Source organism: Drosophila mojavensis, unplaced genomic scaffold, assembly GCF_018153725.1.
Source record: "Drosophila mojavensis isolate 15081-1352.22 unplaced genomic scaffold, ASM1815372v1 contig_231, whole genome shotgun sequence".
NCBI classification, from domain to species: Eukaryota; Metazoa; Arthropoda; class Insecta; order Diptera; family Drosophilidae; genus Drosophila; species Drosophila mojavensis.
Window position 1 is genome coordinate 1,538,600 of NW_025318772.1, and position 27,857 is coordinate 1,566,456.

The following is a 27,857-nucleotide window of genomic DNA, read 5'->3' on the forward strand; positions in this document are numbered from 1 at the left end:
GATAAATTACACTGGGAGAAATACCAACAACTAATGCCATGGAATAGAAGAAATAGTGCATGCATGGGGGGAAATGCAATGAAAATGATAAAAGACAAATTGAAAAAAAAACAAGTAAGAAGACTCTAGTCGAGACTGCTCGACTAGGAAATACCCTGAACCCTCTAATCTGATATTCTAATCAGTCTGCACTTCTTTTCGACACACATACATACACACGCACGTATTAGAACGCGCTCTGCTAACTGCGCAGTAAGCAGCGACTGCGCTTGGGCTGCGCTGCAGTGTGGGCAACATTATAAGAATTTATTTGTTGAATAATTTAATTTCTAGATGTACAATCTTAATGAAACTTTCAGAGCGTAATCATATGGTAAAAATGTGTGCACATTCTAAAGCACACGTCTCTAGTACTTGAAATACGCCTTTTACAAAGGTGAGGGTGAGGGGGTGAATATAGGGGTGGGGGGTAAATTACAACAAAAATCGAAATTATATAAAATACATATAAGTTTCCATTGAAAATTTGGAAGCTCTAGCTTTAAAGGTGTAGGAGATATAATTAAATAACTAGCTTTCAATAAGGTTTTTAATCGATAATAAAATATCGGGAGTAGTTATCGATATATAGAGAAAAACTTGATATGCGCGTGATATACACGGACCTAGGAAAAAAAATTTCAAGTCTCTAGCTCTTATATCTGCTGAGATCGACGCGTTCATACATACGGACGGACGGACGGACGGACAGACGGACAGGGCCAAATCGACTCAGCTCGTCACCCTGATCAAGAATATATATACTTTGTGGGGTCTGCCACGCCTCCTTCTGCCTGTTACATACTTTTAACAAAACCATTATACCCTGATTTCCCATTTTCAATGGGTTCAGGGTATAAAAAAAAAAAAAAAATAATAATAAATATAAGTATAAATAGATGGGAGAGATTCAGCAGCATGAAGGACAAGTGATGAAGGCTGAACTAATTGAAATATATAGCAGAACTTAGGGTAAGTAGAATGAAATAAATTCACAGCTAAAGGATTGTAACAGAGTTTCTATAAAATTTAAATTATAAAATTAGAATTTAAATAAAAAAGTTGCACAAAGGAATAACTTGAGCTGCACCTGCTGTTATCGGCCCTCAGTTCATCATTTGCTGCAGAGTTTTCCTGCAACTTTAATTAGTTGCAACTCGCAAAGTCAGTTCACCTATTGTGTGCCCCATTCATTGTCTTATTAAAAGTAATTTCATTATTATTTTTTCACTCATTTTTCTTAATGCCATTTCCATATCTCTCCTGTGCAGCAATGCCCCCAAAGTCCTGCTTTATTCCAAGTGCACAGTCTATCTATCGCCGCTGAGCCGGAAGCTTTAAGTCTTTGCAAAACTTTTAGTCAGCCGACCTGAAACCAATCGGCCAACACTTTCACCTGCCCTGTCCCGCAGCCTCTCTAGTTCGCTTTGTGCTGTCCTAGCCTCAGCCTGTCAGCTTCCCTCATAGCTTAACTGGCCAGGTCCACTGCTCTTTCCGTTTATGACATTTTATTATACCAATTAGACTGAGGCGCCATCGCCTTGGGCCTGGCCATTGTTCTCATTCGCATTGTTCGCTTTGAACTATTTCTTTTTCATTTTTGCTACTATTTTATTTACTTTCTTTCTGTTTTTTGCATTTCTCACTTTTTCACACCTGTTTTACCTGATGACTGCTCGAAATTTATGGCTCTCGATTGTGTTTTAACATTTATTCATGCGCAGAGGAAGCCGCTTCAGCAATAGCAACCTTTGTTCCCTTACAGCGAGCTCCCAGTGCTGCCCATTTTTTTGCTGTAAACACTCCATTTGCAGCACGGTCCTCAAAAGTGCAACACTTGCCAGCAGCTGCTGTTGCAGCAATTGTTGTTCTCGTTGACACCTTGTTGCTGCTGCTTGGCGCACGAGTGGCATTTGTTGTTGTTGTTGTTGCATGTGTTGTTGTTTAACACTATGTGATAATTGCGAACACTTCAATTGCAACAGCATGTTGTTGCCAACTAACAACTTCCTGCACTTCCCAGAAACAAATTGCATTTTATGACTTTAAATTTGCACCTGCTAAAGCCATAGCCAAAGCCAAATCTGAAATGACAGCCCAAGGAATTCCAGTAATGTATACAGATATCTATGTATATGTATATGTATGTATATGCCTGCCTAAGCCGTTTATCAATAGCACCGTGGAGCACTGGGAGAGACAATAAGCAAGCGCACAGCTGGAAATGCGAGCAACAATAATACAAATTGTATCTGACAGACGCCTACTTCAGGCAAAACACAAAATCAGAGAGAAATTCAGATCATTGTCTATAGCATTCAAATGAACTCTGATTAGATAGCAAGCAATACGTTTATTAATTACATTCACTTGAAGATTGATTTGAAAAATTGTGCAAATATATATTTAATAGCTGTCCATATCATGTCCCTCAAGGTTTTATTTCTCACTAATTCGTCCAGTTGATTGAGCTCATCCTGTGGTTCTAGGAACGTGGGCAGTTGCTTCTTCATCGCTGGACATGACGATGAGGAACTGAGTTTGATGCCGCAATCTATAAATAAGATTGTATATTGGCATATTTATATATTTAGGTCAGTAGACTAACCTGCTGTGGTCTGCTGTTGATAGGAACATAGCACTAGCAGTAAAAATGTTGGCAATAAAATGCGATGCATGACCATTTGGTCTTCTAACTATTTGCCGATATCTAAGCACAGCTTATTATATATATGTATATATATGGCCAGCTGGATACGCTGCTAATTATATGGGTTTAGTCATGCTTCGTTTTGATAAAACGGCGTTTTTCTTGAGGCTCTGCCGTGGTGTTCCATTTACAACAGTGCCTCAAAGCAGTAGTGTTAATTGCAAAGTATCATTGTGTTTGCTCGCAGGAAATCAAAGTTGACTCCAGTTGCCTCTTGTTTTGGTTGTTGTTGCTGCTGCTGCCATTCATTGTTGTGCTGGCTTTTGTGTTGATTTTCCAGTCAGTCGCATTTTAGCCTTTTGCAATTTGAGTTATGAAAAAGCGTTGCCTTTCGATCCATTTTTCGTTTTGCTTTGTTCAAGACTTGAATTGTGCTGGGCAAAGCGGAATGAATGCGGAACGAAGGCTAACGTTACAACAGCTGGCAGCACTGGCTAAGACCTGAAATTCGATAGATAAGAATTTAAAAAAAAATTTATAAAATTTTTGTACTTTTATAAGATAACAAAAAAATTACAAAATACTTTTAATGAGAGATTTACATTAAAAAAAAAAAAAAAAAAATAATAATAATAAAAAAATAATAGCAATGAACAGATTGAAATTATATCTCATATAAAAACTGCTCAATAATAATAATAATAAAAAAAAAAAAAAACAATTTTATTCTTATTTCAATTTATAAACTTAATAATACCAAAAAAAAAAAGTAATTAAAAATATTTTTTCAAGTGCAACAAATTTAATTTAGTACTAGCTAAACGATTGATAAGTGAAACTCGATTGCCAAAGTTTAAATGGAACACTTAAAACTTACACTCAATACTTTTACAGGGTATAATGGTCGAGGGGTATATACATATATACATAACTGTGGAAATTTTTTCCTAAAATGTTGCTTTATTGCTGTTGTTGTTTTTTTGCTCATTGTTGTTTGAGTTGTTTGTGTGTGTGTGTGATGCCTTTTCGCATTGTATGCACTTCACATGAGCCAGCAGCAATTCCTCATTGCATTTCTGGCGGTGCTTTCCATTTGGTTAATTGCGAATTTTATTGTTTTGCGGTGTTTTATGGAACAGCGTAGTGTGTAAATATTTTTACAGAGCAGCTGCCGCCGTCCAATTCTGCTGGTTCTTCTACTCGACTGCCGTTTAAACATGCAGAAAAGTGCAATATTTGCTTGGCTATTTCAATTAGCGCCTGGTCTGATGATGTTGCTGTTGCTTTTGCTGTCGCTGTTGGCCTGTTGAAAAATTCAATTAAAATGCTTGGCTGCATACTTTTGGCTGGCATTGTCTGACGAAGTTTGCGGCATTTGCTAAATAGCATGCTTAAATTTTATTAATTTTAAACAAAACTCATTTACCCAGCCCAAGCTGCGACTGGCCTATTAAGCAAAAACTTTGCTCAACACAAAGCCTGTAAAAATAATGTGCTACATGAGGAACGCTTCACGCTGGGGGCTTGCTTAGGTTACGGTGGCATGGTCGTTTCTACCAAATACAAATAAAATTAAATGAACTCAAAACAAATACCCAACTCTGGTGTCCAGTTTGTAAAGCGTTCAACGTTCGGCGTTCAGCGCTTAGAGCTGAGCGTTAACTGCTAAATAAAAAAAAAAAAAAAAAAAAAAAAAAAAAAAAAAACGAAAACGAAAAGAATGTATATATAATTAAAAACTAATTAAATGGCCATGTCGAGCTGTTGCTGCTGCAGTAAAACTTAATTAACTAAATGCCGGGCGGCAACAAAAACTAAAACAATAATAATAACTCGCAGTAAACTTTGGCCATGGCATCTGGCGTCTGCAGTGTATGTGTGTGTGTGTGCGCGCGCACGGCTCATGGGGCGTATGAGTAATTTAATCATCTTGTTGGCATGACCAAAGCTTTTGTTGTCATCCACAAATGCAATTTGTGTCATAAGCAAACAAGAATCTTACATGGCCGAAAGGACCCATATACAAAGTCAACAAAACTTTGCTGCGTGTGTGTTTGTGTGTGTATGAGTGTGTGTGTGTATCTCGGTTTTTAGAATTAACAACATCCGAGAGCAAGCGAACTAGCTAATTGAGCTGTTTACCAATGCGAGCAAGCGTATATACATATAGAATAAATAAAACCCATTTATGTAGCTTTAAATGGATTAAATTTTTTATTTATATATTCAAATAATACGAAATTCCTGAGTCTCTCTATACTCCTCCTTCCTATTCTTGGTTTTATTCTCTACATGTATTTTTACAAAGTGCAATTTAATCAATACTAAATTGATTCGTCACATTTGCTAACCAAATAAAACTAAATATATTTATGCAGTTGCAGTAAAAGTGAAGTTATCTCAGCTCGTAAGGTTTCCTTCAAATTGAAAATATGAGAACCAAAAGTTCTTTATTAACTTTCATTTTTTTGCTGTTGTTTAGCTTCCAGCTGATTTCCGGAGGTAAGCTCTATTTGGCAATGGATCTGAATCTTTATTCAAGCTCTTCTTGATAGAAAAGTCCTACTGGGAGACGCTGAAGAAATGGGCCCTGAATGGTGATCAATACCGATTGAATACGGAGAGATTCACCAACGTGATATCACTAAAGATGATATCAACCACAAGGAGGGCAAAATTTAAAAATATTCTCGAATTGCACAGTCGTTAAAACTGAACCCTTTAATAAATCGAAGAGTCATTTAAGTCACCCAGACATGAGAGCAACAGCTGGCTTACATTTCTGTTTGTTTTTTCTTCTTCTTTATTTTTTATGGTGCCTGAGTTCAGGTTTAGACACTGCTATTGACTACATATTTGTTTTGGCACTTCGGGCTGGCTTGTGTATCCTGGCACTGTTCCGCATCAAAGTCCCGGCAAAGAGTTGAAACCCATTGAGATTGACTTGCATTGTTGCTGGGCGTGGCAGGATTTCGCCATTTCCTTTGCTTTGCCAGGCTTTGCTTGGGTCTCCAAGTCTGCTGCGAGCCATTTAGAATGTTTGATCGGGGGCTGGGCTAACACGTTGCTGGCGCTTGTGTGTGTGTGTGCTATGCACACAGACACACTGCAAAAAGAAAAGCCAAGTGCCACAGAAAGCAGAGCTTCACTTGCCTCGCTGCCTTTAATGAAAATCGGCAGCTGCTGCTTCAGTGGCAAAAGGCAGATTAACAAACCAAATATGGCAACAGCTTGGCCAAAAGCATGTGCAACCGCTGCCAGGCAGAGAGGCATTCACATGCCTCAACAACAGCACAATACATGCCACACACACACACACACACACACACACAGAAGCACACTTAAAATGAGGCACAAAAACGCATATTGAAAACGCTCTGGCGCCCAGTGGCCTCATCTCTTCTCCTTCTGCTTCTGCTCCGCAGGCGTCGCTTTGCTTCATGGCACTACTTTGCCGACCCACTGACAATGACTGACCCGACATGATAGCAGCCAATGGGCAGCTCTGTGGCCATACCCACTCAATTGTTGCCGGGTGCCACATTGTGTGGCCGAGCGCTGCTTTCATATGCTTAATTGAAATCGGCATTGAATGCAATCGAGCAGCGCGCCTCCACTGCAGTCAGCTGACAACGGGTGGTGCGGTACGGCATTGGAGGGTGCTAGCGGGGTGGTGGTTTTAGTATAACAAAAATAGAAAACCGCCAACGTAACCACAATCCACTTAACCAACTGCACTGAAATTGAATTTGTCAATCAATGCGAATGATTCTATTCATACCCTCAGGTTGTGCATTGCAGCGATAATGAAGGTGCTTACGTTTAATCCCTCGAGAGCCTTCATTACACTTAATACAATGAAGCAAGCTTTGCACGCTTTTTCAAAAACTTGGCTGATTTGCACGCGGAATATTCACAGTATAACTTAATTAACTGATTGTATAATAAGGGGATACAGAATAAAGTAAAGCTTTAAATGTCATACGATTTTTATTTAGTTTTTAAAAATCTAGAGTAGACACTCTTATCTCTAGGTCTGAGCAAATACTAAGAACATAAATGAGAAATTCTTTATGTCTATATAATATTATTTACCTATATTAATTTCATTGTGTTAACAACAAAGATCGCTAAATATTAAATATGTGGAATTAAATAAAAATATGTCAAAAAGGAAGCAGAGCTCTGGTTCCCATAGACAGAGTCTATGAAGTGCGACACACTCTCTCTATCTCTCTCACTCCCACTCTCACTCTCTCTTTCTCTCTTTATGTGTGCGCCTACGCCTGCTAATGATAAAAGCAAGAGGTTCTTACAATACCGATACAAACAACCTGCTCACACGTGACACGTCTGCTTCCTCTCCTTCTCTCCATTGCTTACATTTTACCATTATATCTTGATTTCTCATTTTCAATGATAATATAAATGTATATATTCACTCAATAATAATAATTGCTCTTAGCTCTCCATGCTCTTGCTCTTACTATTCCCCCATTGAATAGGCTAAGATCTAAGTCTCCTTCTCTGCATTACTTACATTTTACCATTATATCCTGTTATGTACATATATGCACTCAATACTCTTTAAGTTTCTGGCATTTTCAATTATCTATCTTTGCTTCCTCTCCCGTTTGCAGTTTAGGCACAATTTTTTCTACGCAATTTTCTCCCCCAAATATGCCTTGCTCAGTTGCTCTCCTAATTAAATTTTTAATTAAAAATGTTTGGCTATTTTCGGACAGGTTTCGCTACCTGCTCGATTACGTGCCGCCTTCTAACTGCATGTAATGGTGTTTTTTAGTGGTCTTCTTGTTTCTGCTATTGGGTCCAATGAGTAAAATCCAAATTGCACAATTTACATAATTTCTGGCTGCAAATGACTTTCGGCTTGTCTCCAGCTGGAATGCAATGTGCACTCACAACTATGCAAAATTGAAACTGTTGCTAATGGAAAGTCACCTGTATAGGTGGCCACACGATGGCCATTGTCAAAATTTCAGTGCATAGCTTATGAATGAGCTTTGGTCTCGGCCCCAACACCAACAATGGCACAACAGAGAGTCCAGAGTCGAGGGTCGGGAGGGTGAGAGTCGGCATGTGCCAAGGGCAACAGCTCACCGAGGCCCTTGCTTGCCCATAATCGTGGCATAATCAGGCAACACAGCCAACAACAACAGCAACAGCAGCACACCAAGCACAACAACAAGCAGCTCTGATGGGATTGCGTGGTTTCATTTGCATATGTTCTTCGGACAGCAGAGGTAAACGATTATTTATAATAGAAGCCCTGCAAGGTAAACTGGACAAATATTTATATGTATGAACTATGGCGATGCATTAAGCTATGTCGACATGTGCCCAACCTAGATCTAGTTTAGATTCGCAAATTACTTTATGGTTAGTTAATAATTGCTCTTAACTCTACCATGCTCTATCTCTAACTGTTTCCCCTTTGAGTAGGCCAAGATCTAAGACTCAATTGATTTCAGTTTATATTAATGTTTACATAGTTTCAGTGCAAAAAGAATTCACAATTTATTTCAGCCAAATTTTAGAGGTAGTATTCTATTACAAGTGACACCTTTTTGGAGACCCGTTCAGGATGGAAATGGACTTTGATTTTGCCACGCCGCCGCCGGAGGAGCGCATCATAAGAACGCACAGTCTTAACCAGGAGCAGGAGGCCGACCTGACGCTGGCGTTCTCCCTGTTCGATACCAATAACACGGGGATAATACCCATGAAGCAGCTGAAGGACATAATGCATGCTGTGGCCCACAATCCACCTGAGCATGAGCTGCAGGACTATTACAATGAATACGATCCCAATGGCACGGATGAGCTCTACCTGAGCGACTTTCTGCACATCATGTCCGTGCGCTACGAGGGCCAGACGCCGGAGGATGAGGTTATACTGGCATTCAAGGTCTTCGACAGAGAGGGTAACGGCTGGATACACGAGAACGAGTTCAAGCACATAATGAGCGCATATGGCGATGAGATGGATGAGGACGACCTGGACCAGATTGTGTTGGATGCCAATTCGAATACCGAGGGCAACATTATTTACAGAGACTTCGTCACTATGATGAGTGAACGTTAGAGCTGAGCAAGCGGTGCGAAGCAGTTTTCACTACTTAAAAATTCGAAATCAACATACAATTCATATAGTCAATAGTCACTCATACATTTGGATACAACGTGCCCTATTTAAAAACACGAAATTGCTAGTCCTTACGAGTAGATCCGACAATGAATCCAGATCTGACTGAGGAGCAAATTGCCGAATACAAAGAGGCGTTCGCCCTCTTTGACAAGAGCAACACGGGCATGATCAGCGTTCGTGAGCTGGGCAATCTGATGCGCTCGCTCGGACAGAATCCCACCGATGCCGAGCTGAGGGATCTGGTCAATGAGGTGGACACCACTGGCAATGGCTCGATTGAGTTCGTTGAGTTCTGCAATTTGATGTCGAAGCAGTCGGTGGACAGCGATGCCGACGAGGAGCTCCGCGAGGCATTTAAGATCTTTGACAAGGACGAGGACGGTTTCATATCTCCAGCCGAGCTGCGCTTTGTGATGGTCAATTTGGGCGAGAAGCTAACCGACGAGGAGATCGACGACATGATACGTGAGGCAGACTTCGATGGCGATGGCAAAATCAACTACGAAGAGTTCGTCTATATGATAACTCAAAAGTAAAATCTTTCTAGCAAATCGTTTTTTACTTCATCTTTTTCTAAAACCAATTACGAAAATTTCTTAAATTAAAATTACTATTGCAAATATGGCTCGCTCTCTCTCTCTCTCCTGTTTGTTTGTGTGTGTGTGCTTGACCTCGTTATGTAGCCACAAGTTCACTATGTGCAATGCTTATTATACTCTGGAATATATATTCGTTTTTGTGAAAATTTATTTAGCTGGCAGGAGGCAGGAGGGCCACGAACTGAGTGGATAGAGTATGTATGTATGTGCGTGTGTTTGTATGCATAGAATATCAGATTCAAGGGCTTTCTTAGTCGAGCAGGCTGGGCTATAGCTCGTGTTTGCTTACCTTTGCGATGATCACTTCAGTGATACGAATATATGTAATTTAATATGTATATGTAGAAATATTATATTTCTCTTTATATATATAAAAATGTATGCAAATTCTTATTATGCTATGCTGCACGTTGTAGTACATAGTTTGATAATTCAGCTCACATGAATGGGCTGATAAATAGGACTTATGTATATGCAGTGTTGCCAGCTTATCCTATTTCAGGCTAGATCTAGCCTATTTATAATAAATTCATTGAAAATTCGTATGGGATAGAAGAGCCAGAAACTGAAGTAGACAATTCAGAATTCCTAGTCCTTAAGACAACTGTAGAAGACTGTAAATGTCATATAATAATTTGAAATATTAATATACATAAGCTATTTAGCATATGAACATTTCATTATTAAGCATATATATTCTTGAGCAGCGTATGCCTATATATCTGCTTGTATATCTGTCTCTCTATGTGTCTCTGCGTGTCTCTGTCTGCCTGCTTAACAAAGGCAAGGGACGCAGAAGAGCAATAGAAGATCGTTTAAGTTGTCTGCATGTATGCAGCAGTATTCATTCGGTATTTATATTTACGTAAAACGAAGCTAGAATGCCGATCGCAGCAGAGAGTGCTCTCATTAGTCAATCAAAGATCAACAGACACGATCTCTACCTGGCGTCGGACATTTGAGAGCGACTTCGTGTTTGACTCAAAGTTGTCCTATATATGGGCAGCAGCTGAAGCATTTCTTCAGTCGTCCCAGGCCTGGTGGGGGTCAGTCGTGCAGTACAGCAAAGTGAAGTGAAATAAGTGCATATATTTAATGATCGTTCAGTGAAGCATTTAAAATTAAGAGGAAATACTTAAGGAAATACTTGCAGAAAATATTTAAAGCCTGTTTCAGCTTATGCTTTTATGCACAATCCAATTTCTTTCGGAGCTTTATAGCTGGCAACACTGACTATAGGAGACTGAGTTGGCGAAGAGAATCTGTCCAGCTGATTTGATATATCAAATATAATACAATATTATTCGATTACTACTCAAATCTTTCAATAGAACAAGCTCTAGTAAATTACGAAATTGATACTAGTTGCGTAGCGATCCAACAATGAATCCAGCGGACCTAACTGAAGAGCAAATTGCAGACTTTAAAGAGGCCTTTCTTCTCTTCGATAAAGAAAATTCTGGCGTGATTAACTCTCGGCAATTGGGAAATTTAATGCGATCACTCGGCCAAAATCCCACCGATATTGAACTGAAGGATATGTTGAACGATGTTGATGTCACTGGCAAGGAGCAAATCGACTTTGATAAATTCTGTAGCCTCATGTGCAGACATGCGCAGGAGAATGATTTAGACGAGGAGTTCCGAGAGGCATTCATGATCTTTGACAGGAATGAGGACGGTTTCATATCTCCAGCCGAGCTGCGCTTTGTGATGGCCAATTTGGGCGAAAAGTTAACCGACGAGGAGATTGATGATATGATACGAGAGGCCGACTTCGATGGCGATGGCAAAATCGACTACGAAGAGTTCATCTATATGATATCACCGAAATAACAGCTGCCCTGCGGAATATTTCTTTCTCAGATGATACATTCGTTCCCAATTAGGCAGTCTCAAATGAAAGCACTAAGTAAATTAACTGAACCGAACATGCCTTAGTCTGCGGTTTCTTTGATGATTCCTCAGCCGAAGCTCAAAGAGCCTAACCACATTGTCATGAGCAATATTAGTTAACTGGAACTCGAGTGCACTCAGCCAGGCTGTCTTTGGGCTGGCTTACCTCCATTGCTAGCTCGCTTTTGCGTAAATTTCATGTTTCACTTCTTGTGGTCGAGAACTGGGAGAGACTTTTCATGCAAGTCCAAAAACTCGATGCCATGTGCTATATGTGGTCGGGCTGGGAATGCCTGCCAGCAGAGCACCTTTGTGGCCTGCGAGCAATTTTCCTGTTGCTTGTATTCAATTTACCTATGCGTCAAAACTCTATTCGCAGTGGGCTTCAGCCTGCAACTTTTTTTTTCTCAATTTTTAGGGCAGAGCATGGCAGCTCTGACTGGCCGCTCGGCTTGCTACTATTTTTTGCATATTGTTTAACAAAATGCCAGCTAACCTTAATTAGAATTCCAAGATCATTGAAACTGCAATCGATGCACTTTTCGTGTAAACTGTCCAAAATAAGAAAAAACAACTCGAATACCAAAAACAATTTAAAAGAAAATTTCAGATTTCAATTTTAGATGCAACATCAATAAGCACTTCTGCTAGACCATAAATATAATATGCATACAAAAAGAGAGAGAGAGAGAGAGAGAGAGAGAGCGAGCTGTAAAGACAGGACGACATGCAGACTGCAGTTAGGGAATGCGGACTATATCCCGACAGACAGAGGCTCTGGGGCTCAGCATGACGACAGATGCCATTTGTGGGGGTCCAGCGACTGGCAAAGGAAATTGAATTTCTATGTGTGTGTGTGTGTGTGTGTGTGTGTGTGAGTGTGTATGTGTGTGTGTGCTGGTGAAGATGTTTATTAGTTGTTGTAGCTGGTTCTGTCAGAGCATTCCAATGATAAAGGATGACAGCCCCAGCATGGGGTCATTATATTTTGGCATTAATGAGATGCAATGGAAATCGAGCATACAGTTGAAAATTAAGTCCAGGATATACATATGTTTGAATGCATTTGCAATTTAAATCAAAAATGAAAGTGATTTCTCATTTATTTCTACAAAAATTGCAAACATTTTTAATGAACCATTCAAGGTATTTCTGTTTTATTAAGCCTAGACAGAAATCGAAATAAATTTAAATTAAAAATTAAAAAATATTATAATTTAAATAATAAATACATGTAACTTTGATTCGAATATTATTTTTGAAGCATAAGAAGCGGTATATGAATATTTTGGGTCTACTTTTTAGAGCGTGTTCCGGGTTCGTGAATGCTTATTGCAATTTTCTTATGCATTCACCAAAAATGTTCGTGCACATCGATTTCATGTAGAATTTTTTGCGGTTTTTTGCCACACCCATTTCACATACACACTCACACTCATACACCTACGCCCACTCGGAGTGTCATTTGGGACACTTCTGCACATGTACTTGGCCACGCAAAAAGGCGCATGCAAGTGACACGGACTGGGACAGGGACAGGGACAGGGACGAGGACGAAGGCGAGGACGAGGACGAGTACGAGCAGAAGGACGCGTCGAGCACTCTGTAAATGTGCAAAGGCCACATGACAGCAACCAGAGATGCAAGCAAATGAGTTTTTGGCAGTACGGCCAGTGGGCGGGGCAGGGAGGCGAGTCCTGCCAGCTGCGGTTGTCAAGTGTCCATTTGCAGTAACTCAACTTCAGTTAAATATTTTAGAGCCTGCAACGATTCCCTGTTAATTGGTGGTGAAAACTGGCAAAGCCTAAAATCCCAATCAAGTTGAGTAACTAACCTTCGAAAATGCTCTCCAAGGTAGGCGCATCGCACCAACCAAAATCCCAGCCTCTTTTACGACTACTAAAAACACGAAGTGCTGTCGTTCAATCATATGCCTAAGCCTTCTTTTCGTGCGGCGGTTACCCTTTTCGGATTAACAGATCAACGCACAAATGGAAGCTCAAATCATCGTCTGGGGACTTGGCGAGCTAACAAACAGCTCGACCAACCCTTTCGATAAGGCTGATAGCTTATCGAGACGAAAGGGCGCACGCAGCACACAACAGTTGCAGATAGGCAAAGCCGCTGCGGCTTTGATGACCCAATTAATTTTACAGCCCAAAAAGAAGTGGCCAACTATCTCAGGCGAACGCATTTGGGCACAGTAAACACGCTCAAACTTAAGTGTTGTAAAGCGTGAAATAACTTGAGATGAGATAAAAAAAAAAAATAAAAAAAAAAATAAATAAATGAACAGAAAATAGTTATAGACAATAATCAACTTTTAAATGGAAATTGTAAAAGTTTCCCTAAGAGAAATATTACAATACTTTATATTTGCGTTAGCAGAAGTTAGTTTTAATTTTATATTAACTCTAATGTCAAATAAGTAAGTAAAACAAAAACAATGTAAATATATAAAAAAAAAATTTTTTTTTATTAATAAATACTTATATGTCTATAACATAGTATTTTAATGTATCATAAAAAAAACTTATATAAAGATTCATAGTTTCTCTTAATAACATTAAAATATTTAATTTGTTATAAAACTTTTTTATAAATAAAAAATATTAAACTTTAATAAAGTGCTGACTACTATACTATATTAATTAAATTATTCAAATAATTGTTTTTTAGATATTTATATTTAATAATAAATGAATGTTTACCTTTAATTGCAATAAAAAAAAATCAATATTTAAATATTATCATGCGTTCATATTATTATTATTTTTTTTTACAGTTGTACATTTACCTGTGTAAATAGAAATATTTTGTATATAAAATGTTTATATAAACTGTTTATTAACACTTGTGCATAATATTTATACAAATAAATTTTGTATATGCAACATTTTTCTATTTATACAAATCAATTTATAACAAACCAAAATATAAATATATTTGTTATGTCACTTGAAGCCCCAATAGGTGGATGCCTCTAAGTTTTTCCTCTCTTGCATATCTGGAAGTGCTGGCTGTCTGGCACGTACTTCCCATGCACACATACATACATACAGTTTTTATTCCAGCCTGTCAGTTGACTTCAAGTTGCAAGGGAAAGCCCAAGTGTCTTCGCTGCTCTTAGGAAACATTGCGTTAAATTGCGTGGAAAAGTTATGCACTGTGGGTGATTTTCCATTTCCCGCTGCAACGTTTGTGACTTTTTTTGCCGCCGCCTACTTTGGCGGTGTGTAACATTTTTATTTTTCCATTCTGAAAGTTGACTTGGCAAACTACTTGAAATGTGAAAATGCTCGAGCGGCAACTGGGAAGGAAAACTTACAGTAACTTTGAAGGCTCACGTAATTATGCGCATTACACAGCTGACCCGGGCACTCAACCTGTTCCTGCTAGTGCGCCTACTCCAGTTTCTCGTAAGTCCGGCGGCCGCAGCTGCCACGCCTATGCAGCAACGGCGTCCCCAATTGCTGCACAGCCGCAGCCACGCACATCAGAAGCGGCTCACCAACAGCATGGCCCAAATGGATGAGACGTGCGATACGCCTGGAGGACGCAACCCTGATCCAGGCCGCGATACAGGCACCGACATGCAGAGCGCGAAAGCAGGTGCTAAGTGCGACATTGGGGTAGGACGCACAAATGCCAAGCTATCGGCTACGAACATCGCCCAGAAGGCCGCCAGCGACGCGGAGCAGGCCTACGGCACTCAGCAGTCGGCGGCGGCGGAGGTGGCGCACATGGTCAAGCAGCAGCTGGCAGATAGGGCCAATGCCGCTGCCAAGGCGGCGGAAGCTGCGCTCTCCGGCAAGCAACAGGTGGTGGAGCAGCTTGAGGCAGAAATAGTCGAGGCGGAGTCTGTGCTGCGCCAGGAGTTGGAGTGCATTGCCAGTGCCCAAACCAATCTCAATTCCGCCAAGATGTCGGCGAGCAAGGCAGAGGAGGTTATGACGGCCATGCAGCACGGACTGAAGATTGCCGAGGAGAATCTCAGTCACGCCAAGGCAACTGCGGCGGGTGCTCAGCAGGACTATGACGAGAAGACGCAACTGGCGGACGTGGCCCGCAAACGCATCGAAATGCTGAAGAAACAGCATCTCGAGTACTGCAACGAGCTGCAGAAGATCAAAAAGTCGGCCTACAAAGCGTTCAGTGCTGCGGCCGAGGCACGCAAAAAGGCCAGAGAACGACGCACGGCACGAAGCAGGCGTCGCAGGAAACGGCAACATCATCAGCAGGAGCAGCAGGAGCAACATGACCAACTGCAGCAGTAATTGGAAATTGTGCGCAGCAATTCTAGTTGAACTATATGTATATATACCTATTTCTATTTTCTAATTCTACAATTAAAATTCTCTTATTAAACTTATAAATGAAATTTTTAAATGTTTAGTGATTTATCTTTATCCTGCTGCAAGCGAACTTCGTTAAAACTAGTCGAACGCAACTTGAAGTATATTTTTTATGATCTGTATCTCAACCCTAGGTAAAATAAAATAGTGTTTGTAAATTATGGCTGGTAGACTCGAGACTACTTGGCTCTGCTCTATAGTATAAAATGCATCATTTTTCCGACATTAGATTCGAATCGCTTCCTTATTCAGCTATTTAAAAAATTATATCTTTCAGAAATTTTAACTATAGAGAAATTTTGACTTATAGTGAATAATTTCATTCACATTGCCACAGACTCTACTCTGAAGCTCTTCATCTAAGCTAAAGCAGTAAACAATCTTCTTAATGAGTCATTTGAATATTTTATTTATACACATATACATGTAGGTATACTCTCTTTTATTATATTACGCCCATATGGCTCGCAATCAGGTTTCGTTTATGTGCCGCCCATGGTCACATTATTGTTAAGCATGTATTGAGATGTCTGGCGGCGTTCCAGCCCACAACATGGTAATTTAATGCGAAATACGACTCTTCTATAAGCCGTACGACCAAAGGGAAATCCTTTGAGAGTTTTTAGCGCCAAACAATGTGGGCGAAGCCCGAAGGATGCTGGGAAGGTGGTGCCACAAAGGACGCACAGGGACAATAAAACAATTTGACCAAAGCCATTTCGTTATAAGTTTTGACAGACTTTTTGTCAGCTTAGGGCCCCTTGTTTGCGGGTAATGGGATTGCGACAGGGCGTGGCACCCAAAAGTTTCCTTTTCTGTGCACGTTTTCAATATTTTGTAGTTTTACAATGGGTACTGCGGGAGAGCTGGCTGGACAGTATTTGTTGCCAGAGTATTTGTTATTTATAATGAAACAAAATAAATCAAATATACGTATGTACCAGAAAAAAAAAAAAAAAAAAAATAAAAAAAAATAGATTTGCAAAAAAATTGTGAACAAATACATTTTTGGAGTGTCATTAATTGGGCCATCAAGTGCAAAGTCCTGAATAAGTTGTTTGGGAACTTCCAAAAAAGTTGCAGACAAGCACTCAAAGGCCAAGCATTTCCGTTGGCTCGTGGGTCACTTAAGCCGCTGATCTGTTAATCCCCCAAGCAGAACGATGGACATGCCTACAGGGGCAAAAAAGGGTTTTGCTTTTGCGGATTTTGGCCAGTTGATTGAGCGGCAAGAGTTTTGTTTTTCGGTTCGTTTTGGCTGCCATTTCGGTGGCTTAATGCCTGGCATATTAAGCCGCATGTGGCCTAAATCACTGACTGTTTTTCGACAGAAGAATGTGTCTTTATATACATGTATATGTGTGAGTATATATATACATAGGTATGTTTATATACTCACACTTAATGCCAAAACAAGCGCCAAGTGTTGATCGCTCAATTGCGAACAGCGACTGAAGCAGCAAAAACTACTAAAACTCAGACGAAAAGACACTCCCTCTCTCTCACTCTCTTTCTCTCTCTGTCTCTAGCTCCCTTCCTCCCTCTCACATTGTGTATTGTGCGATTTACTGGCGGTGCTGCGTTAGGGTTGACTGCCTTTCTATTCAGAAAACATAAACCGCAACGCCCCATTGTCAACGCCCCTAACTCAACGACAATGAGAATGTCGAATCTCAACCATTTGACCAAAATGTATTCATTTCAGTCATGGCAGGCAGCCACTTCTCTGTGTGTGTGTGTATGTGTATGCGGGCGTGTGCGTGGGTGTGTGTTTCGTATCCAATTTGCGTATTTTCAGAAACAAATCAAAACAAATGAAATCAATTCGATGAAGCAAATCTAATTTCATGCGTATTTCCTCGCTTTTTGCTGGACAATAAAAATTTCGGGCCTTCACCCCGCACTCAACTCTCTCTCTCTCTCCCTGTCTGTTTCTCTTTCTCTCTCCATAAAAATGAAACCCGAAACCGTAACTGAGAATCTATTATTATTGTTGTTGCTGTTGTTGTTTGAGTCAACAAATTGCGGCAAAAGCCAAATACATACTTATTTGCGACTTTCTAGCTGAAATTCAAGCAAACTGGCGCCAATTGTTTGAGCCATGTGGGCGTGACAGTCAGCCCACAAAAATTGAGCAAAAGAATCACATTTTGTTGCTAGCACGCAAATAACATAACTCATCTGTGTGTGTGTGTAAGTGTATGTGTGGATGTTCAGATTGGGGCAAAGTCTTGCTGAGTTGTGCTTGTTTGTGTCTAATAAATAAAAATTTGATTTAGATACAGATACAGATACAGATACAGATACAGATACAGATACAGATACAGATACAGATACAGATACAGATACAGATACAGATACAGATACAGATACAGATACAGATACAGATACAGATACAGATACAGATACAGATACAGATACAGATACAGATACAGATACAGATACAGATACAGATACAGATACAGATACAGATACAGATACAGATACAGATACAGATACAGATACAGATACAGATACAGATACAGATACAGATACAGATACAGATACAGATACAGATACAGATACAGATACAGATACAGATACAGATACAGATACAGATACAGATGCAGATAGAGAACTTTAAGTTTAAGCAAAATTTACCTAACTGAATGGTTTAGCCACCCACTTATCGATATTAAGTATACGCAGCGAATTCATAAATGAAGTCACCCCGGGGCCTCTGTCATTAACATTTAGGTGGGCTGTGGCATACACGCCCCCGCTTGGCCACATTGTCGTTGATGCTTGCGCATTAATTTCGTATCATTAAACATTTGCCACCGCTATGATATTTACAAAATACAATTCCCCGGGCCGCTGCAGCACATTTCGCTAAAGGGCAGTCATTTAATTGGCAATACGCGCTGAGGCAGCACGGGCGGGGCAGGGCAAATCAGGTGTTGTGCTGTAAGCCTACCTCTGCTCGGCTCGTCAAATTGAAATTTATGCACAACAGCAACTGGGAAATGTCCAAATTCCGTTTGTTTAGCTTAATGGCGGTTATTACACAGCTAGATTAATTATAGCACTTGCTCCTCTTGGTATTGTGGTTGATATTGTTAATGATAGTAGTGCTGTGTGCCCATTGAGTGCTATTAGCCTGATTAAATGTGGAGACGGAGCAGGAGATGCGTCTCTAATTCGGCTAAATTAAATTAAAAGCAATGCCGAGATCTTCTAGATTCCGTGCTTGGATTTCCTTGTTTGATTAAATATAAGATGGAAAAGATATTTTTTTTTTTTTTTTTAAATAAGTGAATTAATATATACGAATTAAGAGTTGATGATTATAATTAATTAATCATACCGTATATCTGCTAGAATTCGTTGATAGTGTATTTATATATTACAACCATATATTATTGACTTAAATTGAGAAAATGTATTTATAATTTTTTTTTTTTTTTAAATGTGAAAAGTTAGATATTTTTGCAATAAATTTTCTAATGCTTAAAGAATTTATGTATATACATATACTGATATACTTTTACATTACATTATATTAGAGTTCAAGAAAAATACTTTAATTAATTTGTCTATGACGTATAAATATATATGTTTATTGATTTTTGTTTTTTTTTTAAGCCTCGTTGCTTTTAATGTTCGTTAAAAAAAAAAAAAAAAAAAAAAAAGCAAAAAATCAGTTTGTCAGAAGTGGGATTCGAACCCACGCCCTCAGAGAGGACCAGAATGCTTACAAAGCTATACTTAAGTCTGGCACCTTAGACCGCTCGGTCATTCTGACAAGTTGGGAGTGGAGTAAGAAAACAACTTGAAATTTGTATTATAGCTTCGATTTCTTTGTAAACTATTTCCTCTGCTCAAATCAGTTCAAGCCCCAATTGCTTAGCGCAACATTATGCGAATCTGCTTACACATATTCATAAATCAGGCCGTGTTCATCGCTTTGTCAGTTGACAGTTGTGTTTGCGTCTGGGGCCAAGCTGAGGCGCTGTCAAAGTTGCAACACGATATTCCAGACAATTGTTTAATTATGCAGCACAAACATCGAACAACTGTTCGCTGAGAATTCCCACTGTAATAGAGAGTATGATGAGAGGAGGAAGAGAAAGAGAGGAAGTGAGAGAGAGAAAAGTTAACTTGAAGTGAACTTTTCATGGTGCATGTCCCAAGGCACTGACTTTGGCTCGGGCGTAGTCAAAGTAACAAAGAGAAAAGGTAAATAACACTTGGGCAGTCGCCAGACGCATGCCTCATGCCTCATTCCGCACGCAGCATGCCGCATGCCGCATGCAAGCGACTGCAGACGCTTGGCAAAGTTTTCCGCCTCAGATTTATTTCAGCAGCTGCCGCAGGTGCTGCAACAACCGAGACTTTAAGCCAAGATGTAAACGCTAAGCGGGCGCAGTTCATGCAACAAGAGCAACAATGCCAACAACAGTTGCCGCACCACCAAATGGTGTCAGTCAACTGCAGTTGCACCAGCTCCATCAGGAGGAGAGCTGGAATTATCTGCCAAGTATTTTGCAAAAGTGCTTGCAAATATTTAACAGAGTAATATGAAAAAAAAAGACTTGATCTACTTAGACCCTGCATTAACTTAAGATTCTTTACTGTTATTCTGCCAGCTGCAGGTGGCACCAGCCTGACACTAAAGCACCTACTTGAGACAAGCTGTATGCCACAAGAGGAAGTCTACAATCTCTTCAAGCCTTTGTCTATGCAACAGGTCTAATTAACTGGAAAACTTTTGAAATATATTTACATTGCATCACATAAGCATATATAACAGTAAATATTTTATTTATGCAATTTCTGGTTCAGGCTTCAATTTATTTAAGTGCACATATCACGCTCTCTTTTCGCCTTCATTTGCATGCAATTTGAAAGCAACACTTTGTTGCTGCTTCATAAATTATGCTCTTTGTCAACCGACTGACACTTGCACACGACTCATCTTTCATTCTCTCTCTCACTCTCAAACTCCCTCTCTTTCTCTCTCTCTCTCTCTCTCTCTCTCTCTCTCTTATGCCCTTGGCTGGTTTGATGCGTTGCAAAAGAGTCCACGTATAATCAGCCAGCTGTCAACAATTTTGGATACCCTGAATCCATTGAAAATGCGAAATCAGGCAATACTGGTTTTCTTTAAATGTATGTAACAGACAAATGAAGGCGTGGAATATTGTTGATCGAGGCGACAAGCTGAGTCGTCTGTCCGTTTGTTCGTGTGATCGCGTCGATCTCATCTTCATATTTCATACAATTTCGATTTTAGTTATATTTTGTCCACCCACTGTCCCTCAAGTTTGCAAAAAAAAAAAAAAAATAATAATAATAATAACAATAATAAATAAATAAATAAATAGTTATATATTAAACAAATATTTATATATCAATGTGATTATCACATTCTGGAAGTTTAGGAATGTCCAACTGCAAGAAAATTTCATCAATAACTATGCTTGGTGGGTGTGTGTGCAATCGAATGATTGGAATATCAGTTCTCCGAAGGGCTTAGGGGATCTCATCGTCGAGCAGTCGCGACTAGAGTTTTCTTATTTGTCTGTCTTTTATGTTGTTGCTCTCACCCGCTCATCAGTTTCTATCAAAATCTCATTAGCTACATGCATTATGAGGCATTCGCTGGGTGTTTATGTGTCTCTGCTTATGTGTGTGTGTGTGTGTCTGTGTCTGTGAGAGACACTGTATGTCGTTTCGCATTTAGCTGTGTATTTGTGCAACCGAAAGACGCAGTCAAACAGCTGTCTCACACAACAAATTTTTGTAATTAGCTCACCTGCCTTGTAATTTTTGTACACATACAAACACACACACACACACTTACATGCATACATGCACGCACTCTCGCTCAAATATACACCCAATTTCGCGTTTAATTACAGCCTCTACTGTAACCTGGTGCGCTTGTTCTGTTGCCCATGAAATTGAATTTTACGTGCTGTTGTACAAACTTTTTGGGTAATTATTGTTGTTTTCGTACTTTTGGCTCTTGTTGTTTGGTTTCCATCGAAAATAATTACGCGTCAACATAAGCTAAGGATATTCGATATAATTGTTAGCTGAAAATATTTTAAGAAGCGTACAAAATTTCAATTAATTCAATAATATTTAATAAACTAAGTTTGACAGTTAGTAAGTAAGCCTGAATAAAATTATAGAGATTCAATAATGAGCTGCAAAATTTTAATAAAATATTACCACATGTAACAAAGTAACAAATATCATAATTTGCAAAATATTATATTAAAATATAGCATACTTTTCGGGGCAAATAAATGAAATGCTTCGTGCACCACACAGCAGATATAAATTTTAGATTTTAGTTTGGATAATCACTTCAATTACTAAAAAAAAATATATATATATTTACATATAGATTGTTTAAGCATTGCAGCATTTTAGCGTATCAATAGAAAGCGCTGTCCATTAGCTGTAACTTATTTTTGTTGGTTGATTTCATTATTTGATTTGAAGGCTTTAGCCCTGAATAAGCTATTAGCTGCAACTAAATTTACATGCAAATGCCTGTTAAGTGTCCAGAGGTCGTTAATGCTCCTCCTGCTCCTGCTCCTGCTGCTGCCACTCGGCTATTTGCTGGCCATACAACACGTGCTGCGGCAACTCCCATGCTACGTGTGTATCTGTAACGGTATTTTTATTATGCGCAACGAAATTAAAAATTAAAATTTGCTGTTGGCCTGTGGGAAATGCTGATGCTGATGCTGATGTTGATACTGATGCTGATGCTGCTGCTGATCCGCTCTGCGAGCCTGACGCTTAACTACAGCAAACAGGAACAACAAGGGCAGGCAGAGGAACAATGGCTGGCTAAGAGGCTGTGGTATACCCTTGAGCTCGGCGCAATTTGCGAGCCGCAAAATGCCTAAGGTAATCACTTGCCACAAATTGTTGTAGCTGCTGTGTTTGCTGGCTCCCCATCTAAATTCAAGTTCAACTCGAGTTCCTTCTTTAACTTTCTCTTATTATTATTGTGCATTATACGGGAAATTGACAAAGAAACTTTTTGGCTGAAAAATAGCAAAGAAAACAAATGGGAAAAGGGCAGCGCTCTGTGGAAATTCACCAACGCGAATGCCACTTGAGAATTTAATAAAAATACAACAAAAACCCAAAGAGAGAGAAAGTGAGCCAGAGAGGAAATAAAAGCAGGCATAGTCAGAGGAAGTGAGGGAGCTGGAGACAGCAGAACGAATGGCAACTGGAATTGTTGTGCACAAGTGCCGGTTAAATATTTTAGGCAAATGCCAGGGCCTCCGCATTCACGCCCACACCCACTTTTCATCGGCCCCGCCCCACCGCAGGAGCGAGCGACTTGGCAGGGCAAAAATAAATCAACTGGGGCGTAGGCACTTGAGTTGATTTATGGAGCAAGGGAAATGGCAACGGCAACGGCAATGGCAACGGCAGCGACTACGTTAGGCAGGTAAGGACATTTCCAGTGACAGTATTTCCGTATTGCATAATACAAAACCAAAATGCTCGAGCTACTCCAGAGAGTCGGCTTGGGGCGACAGCAATTGACAGCATCCAGCCAACCAACCAGCCAGGCAACAGGCTGGAGGCAACTGGGCAGGAGGCAACCAGGCAACAGAATCCAGAGCGAAGGTTTTAAATTGTTTTGAAGTTTGAAGCCTGCAAAGCAAAGCCTGAAAAATGTTACCGCTCCCTCTTTCCTCTCCCTCTCCTCTTTCTCTGTCTATCCGACAGTTGCAGTTCATCAGTCAGCTTGTCAGTTAGCCCGCGTAGCACTTTGTCAATTGAAGCTCGTGTAACTCAAATTGCGACTAAATCTGCAAAAATGATAAGATACATATATTCTTACCAAGGCTGGTTTGCCTCCTCTTTTTGCCACCTCTCTCACCTGATACTTTTCCCTTAACCGCTGTCCGCATTTTAATTACAGAAGCCATTCAAAAGCTAAATTAATTCGCAGCAGAGCGCCTTAGGTGGCTCAGCTAAGCTTACAGGCAGCCATCGTCACGTGGCTGGCGACTGAAACTGCACAAGAAAAAATCTATTTAATTGAAATGTGTAGAATAAGTAATACTCTACAATATATACATATACCTATGTATGTGCTAAAATTAAAAATAAGCAATACGAACAAAATATATAAATTCATATCAAAATGATATCGCAGCAAACCTTTGTATAGTACTATATATACTAATTTCCAAAGTCACACATAAAACAATTATGATTATAATATTTAATTTTTGACTTCACAACTTTTAGGATCAACATTTTAGTCTATGTGCTCGAAAGCTCAGTTAGGGTATCGAAAATATTTATGGCTGCAATTAAAGTTGAATGTTTGTTCGGGACGGCAAGCGGCAGTCAACACATTTTCGGTAGCAGACAAAACAAATATAATTAAAACAGGTGAGATAATGGCTAGGATCATAAAAAGTCTATTAAATTGATAAAAATTAGAGCAGCTGTTTGCCAGAGCTGGCAGCTCCAGTCCCAGTGATTGGCAGGGCGCCAAAGGAGTTGAGCAGGAACAGAAGAAGAAGAACAATCACAAAAAAGAAGGAAAAAATTTCATTTGGCTAATGTGTTGCATGTCACATCAACGTCGTGCGCAGTGTAACAAGCGCATGTGAAAATCGCAAACAAGCTGCAGCTGCAGCTGTCCAGGATGCAAGGACTCGAGGACACAACAACAGCCAGCATTAAGGATGAGCTGCAAGAGCTGTCTGTATGTGGCTGTGGCTGTTGCTGTGGCTGTCTCCTAGCTGCAGCTCCTGTTGGGCTCTTGTCACTGCAACATGCGTCCTCTCCATCTACAGCCTCCCCCAGTGTTGCCAGCCATGCATCTTCGTCATTTCACAACACTTGTCAGCTTGCCTGTGCAATGCAAAATGGCTGCCCAGCCCACAGCCCACAGCCCCAGGACCCAGCTCCCAGCTCGCAGCTCAGCTCCAAAAGCCCCTTAATGCTTGCTGTGTTTGTTGCTTCTATTGTGAATGAATGCGGGATTTGCACAATTTTAGGCTATATAGCTGCTATTTATATATTATATAATTTCAATGTAGCGAAGATATTTATATATAAATATTAATTAAGGGCAAAGTGAATTCATATTTTTAATATTAATTAATATTGAAAGAAAATGGAGCGAATAAATTTTTAATACAAATTTATTTGCTTTAAAACTCATTCACAGGCATTTAAAGCACATAGCAAAATATAACAATTTTCAATTATTTAATTTGCAACCCTTACAATTTTCTGAATCTGAATCTGCTTCCGCAGCAGCGCTTATTTCCTGCTAGCAAATATGAAATCGAATCTAAAAGTTTCAGCTTTCACACGCACTTGAATCAATTAAAAGTTTATATATATCTATTATAGATAAGATATTACAACTAAAACAAATTGTAATACCTGCTCGCTGGACAGGTGTGTGTGTGTGTGTGTTGCTGTTTTTCTTGGAGTATGAACTGAAATTGTACCACAATCTCTGTGCTAGCTTGCAGGTGGTAACGAAAACCAGCCAATTGAAAGACCAAAGCAAAAAAAAAGAAAAAAACAAAGAGGACAGGAAAAACTGACCACATCGACCAGCACCGCTAGCACCAGCAGCACCACCGCCAACACCATCACAGCAAGTGCAGCACCAACAACAACAACAACCGAGCCTCTTGAAGCACGTGCACATATTTCAGGCAGCAGCCTGTGTGATGCCCCCTGGCCAGAGGTTCAATTGGAGCTGCTCGTTTGCTGGCTTTTCGCCTGGCTGGCAAATTCATGGGCACTTAAATACTATAAAATAGACCGAGCGCTCGGCACTGAAATCCAAAAGTTGTGCCAAAACTTTGCCCTAGCTCTCGCTGTTTCTCTTGTCTCTTATACACACACACACTTACACATACACACAGCCTAGCACCTTGTGCGCTTTTATGGTTCATCATTTTTTTGGGTCGGTAATAAAAAGCATCAAAGTTAAAAGTTGCACCTTTTCCTTCACTTTTTTCCTCCATTTTTTTTTTTCTGTATAGCGAGCGGTAAATCAGTTTTTATTATGCATAAATTAAAAATGTTCAATTAAAAGGGTTTGCAGTGGGCCCCTTTAGGGCTCAAGGCACTTTTTTCAGGCTCAATATTGGCTGTTCTATGAGCAACATAAAGTTTTTAATTAACTATAGCGAATGTGCCAAACTGGAGAGTAAAAACATTATTACAAAAATATTTACGAAAATAGCAAACAAAATTCGATCATAGAAAAATGTTCCCAATACATGGCATATGCATAATAATTCGAAAATCGCACTTACGCTGAATATTTGCTTAGCTCTATATGTTTAAAAATGAAATTTTCAATAAACAGCTGGTATTAATTAAGCGCACGCGACGTATACGCAATATTTGAAATGCAACTGTAAATATTATGCCCACAAGTGCATAGAAATTTAAAGTGCATTTGCAGCACATAATTGTATTATTATTGTTAATAGTTAATGTGCTGATAATGAATTAAGGCTGAAAGCCATCGATGCGTTTGGCTTTTCGCTATACGAGCGGGCTGGATGGAATTGAGAGAATCTTCATCAGTTTATCCGTGTGAAAAAGAAATGAATATAAGAAAAACAAATTCCTTAATGATAGCATATATAATGCAAAAATTTATAACTTTTTTACAACAATTAATTAATATAGCTTTAGCTTATAAAACAGGGTATCATTTGTTCGAGCATTCTCGGCTGGGCACTCACTTGTGTTACTTACGTATTTATTTGTTTTGTTTATTTTTCTTTAATTGCCCATAAACAACAATTGAGTGCAACAATTGAAATACGCATGCAAAATATTTATTATTAATTTGTGGCTGTCAACCAGCTGCAGAAAATTATTGGAAAAATTCCCGTTTTATTTATTCATTTATTTTTTTGCATTTATTTCTTTTGTTTTGTTTTATATTCAATTGTGTTATTTTTCTCTTTCTGTTCTGTTTATTAAATGGCAAAATGTGTGAAGCATAAATATTGATGTTGTTTATTTATTAACAAGCGCGTTTACTGCTATGTCGAACAGGATACGCGCTTTATTAATTCGCAATGTCATAAAAGCCAACAAATGCACAAAGTTCTCATGAATTGTTAACAGATTGTCGCAAATGAGCTAGCAAAAACTACAACAAATACACATACATTTGAATGAAAGAACTCGGCTGGTAAATTGCACTTAATATTGCAGAAGAATTCATTCAAATTGCCGCTCGATAACTATGCAAATTGGTAAATAATTGCGGGCTCTGACGATACACAAATAGTTGAAATGAAATGTTTGTTTTAAATGCTATTCATTTAGAGGCTCACATAAGTGCTTAGAAATTATGCTAAAAGAATTTTTATTATTGTTTAAAATGTTTGAATGGAAATGCTTTAGAAAAATACTTAATAGAAATCTTGAAAATCTAGCATATCTAAAAATAATGTAATTTGAATGGTAAAAGTGTTAATGTGCTCAAACATAATTGAAAAGTCTCACTCAGACCACGCCTTGAATATCTTACAGAAATGACATATCAGAAATTAAGTTGAACTGAGTTTTGATTGTTGGCAATCAATGAGCTCGGGTAATGCCAGAAGTGTGTTTCGGACAGTTCTTAGTTTATTGATGCTATTCTAAAGTGCAAAGCCAAAACTCAAGTAGCTTCAAATAGTTGTGACATTTTTATGACAGCAAAAATCGAGAAATTGAAAGTTGAAAAGCAAAGCGCGTCAGTAAAACGCATTTCCCAAGGCGATAAAAATCAATTTTCCCATCCAGACATGCAAACAGCAGCAATGACAGCACCGACTGACTGGGAGAATCTAAAGGGGAGAATGATTGAGAATAGGGAGTGGGAAGGGGTATGAAAAATTAAGAGACACATGCCAAGGCGCACGCAAAGTGCAGCGAGGCACAAGCGACGACAGAGACACAACTACTGGAGGAGAAGAAAAGAGTGCCAGAGAGAGAGGGGGAGCTGCAATACGGGAGATGGAATGCAACGCAAATAGCTTTAAATGCATTTGACGATGCCGTGATTTGATTTCAATATCTGAGCATCTCGTCTCACCTCCCTCGGCGTCGTGTTGACTTTCAATTTCTGTGTGCGC

The 27,857-nt window shown here is 39.4% G+C and overlaps 4 protein-coding genes and 1 non-coding gene across 5 annotated transcripts; 4 read left to right on the forward strand and 1 right to left on the reverse strand.

The window, feature by feature from the left end:
* Positions 1–8,151: 8,151 nt before the first annotated feature.
* On the forward strand, positions 8,152–8,795 carry LOC6574597 (calmodulin). The gene has a single exon (XM_002000598.4). It carries the CDS (start codon positions 8,295–8,297, stop codon positions 8,793–8,795), a length of 501 nt encoding a protein of 166 aa, XP_002000634.1. The 5' UTR covers positions 8,152–8,294.
* LOC122757001 (calmodulin-related protein 97A-like) lies at positions 8,383–9,480 on the forward strand. Its single transcript, XM_044008021.1, has one exon. The coding sequence runs from the start codon at positions 8,945–8,947 to the stop codon at positions 9,392–9,394; it is 450 nt and encodes a 149-aa protein (XP_043863956.1). The 5' UTR covers positions 8,383–8,944; the 3' UTR covers positions 9,395–9,480.
* A 1,257-nt stretch (positions 9,481–10,737) lies between these two features.
* Positions 10,738–11,388, forward strand: LOC6574598 (calmodulin-related protein 97A). The gene has a single exon (XM_002000599.4). It carries the CDS (start codon positions 10,841–10,843, stop codon positions 11,291–11,293), a length of 453 nt encoding a protein of 150 aa, XP_002000635.3. The 5' UTR covers positions 10,738–10,840; the 3' UTR covers positions 11,294–11,388.
* A 3,045-nt stretch (positions 11,389–14,433) lies between these two features.
* LOC6574600 lies at positions 14,434–15,729 on the forward strand. The gene has a single exon (XM_002000601.4). The coding sequence runs from the start codon at positions 14,707–14,709 to the stop codon at positions 15,628–15,630; it is 924 nt and encodes a 307-aa protein (XP_002000637.1). The 5' UTR covers positions 14,434–14,706; the 3' UTR covers positions 15,631–15,729.
* Positions 15,730–19,393: 3,664 nt separating this feature from the next.
* Trnal-uaa lies at positions 19,394–19,492 on the reverse strand. Its single transcript is given in 2 exon segments — positions 19,394–19,438; positions 19,455–19,492. It is a non-coding gene; the product is annotated as a tRNA-Leu (tRNA).
* Positions 19,493–27,857: the final 8,365 nt, after the last annotated feature.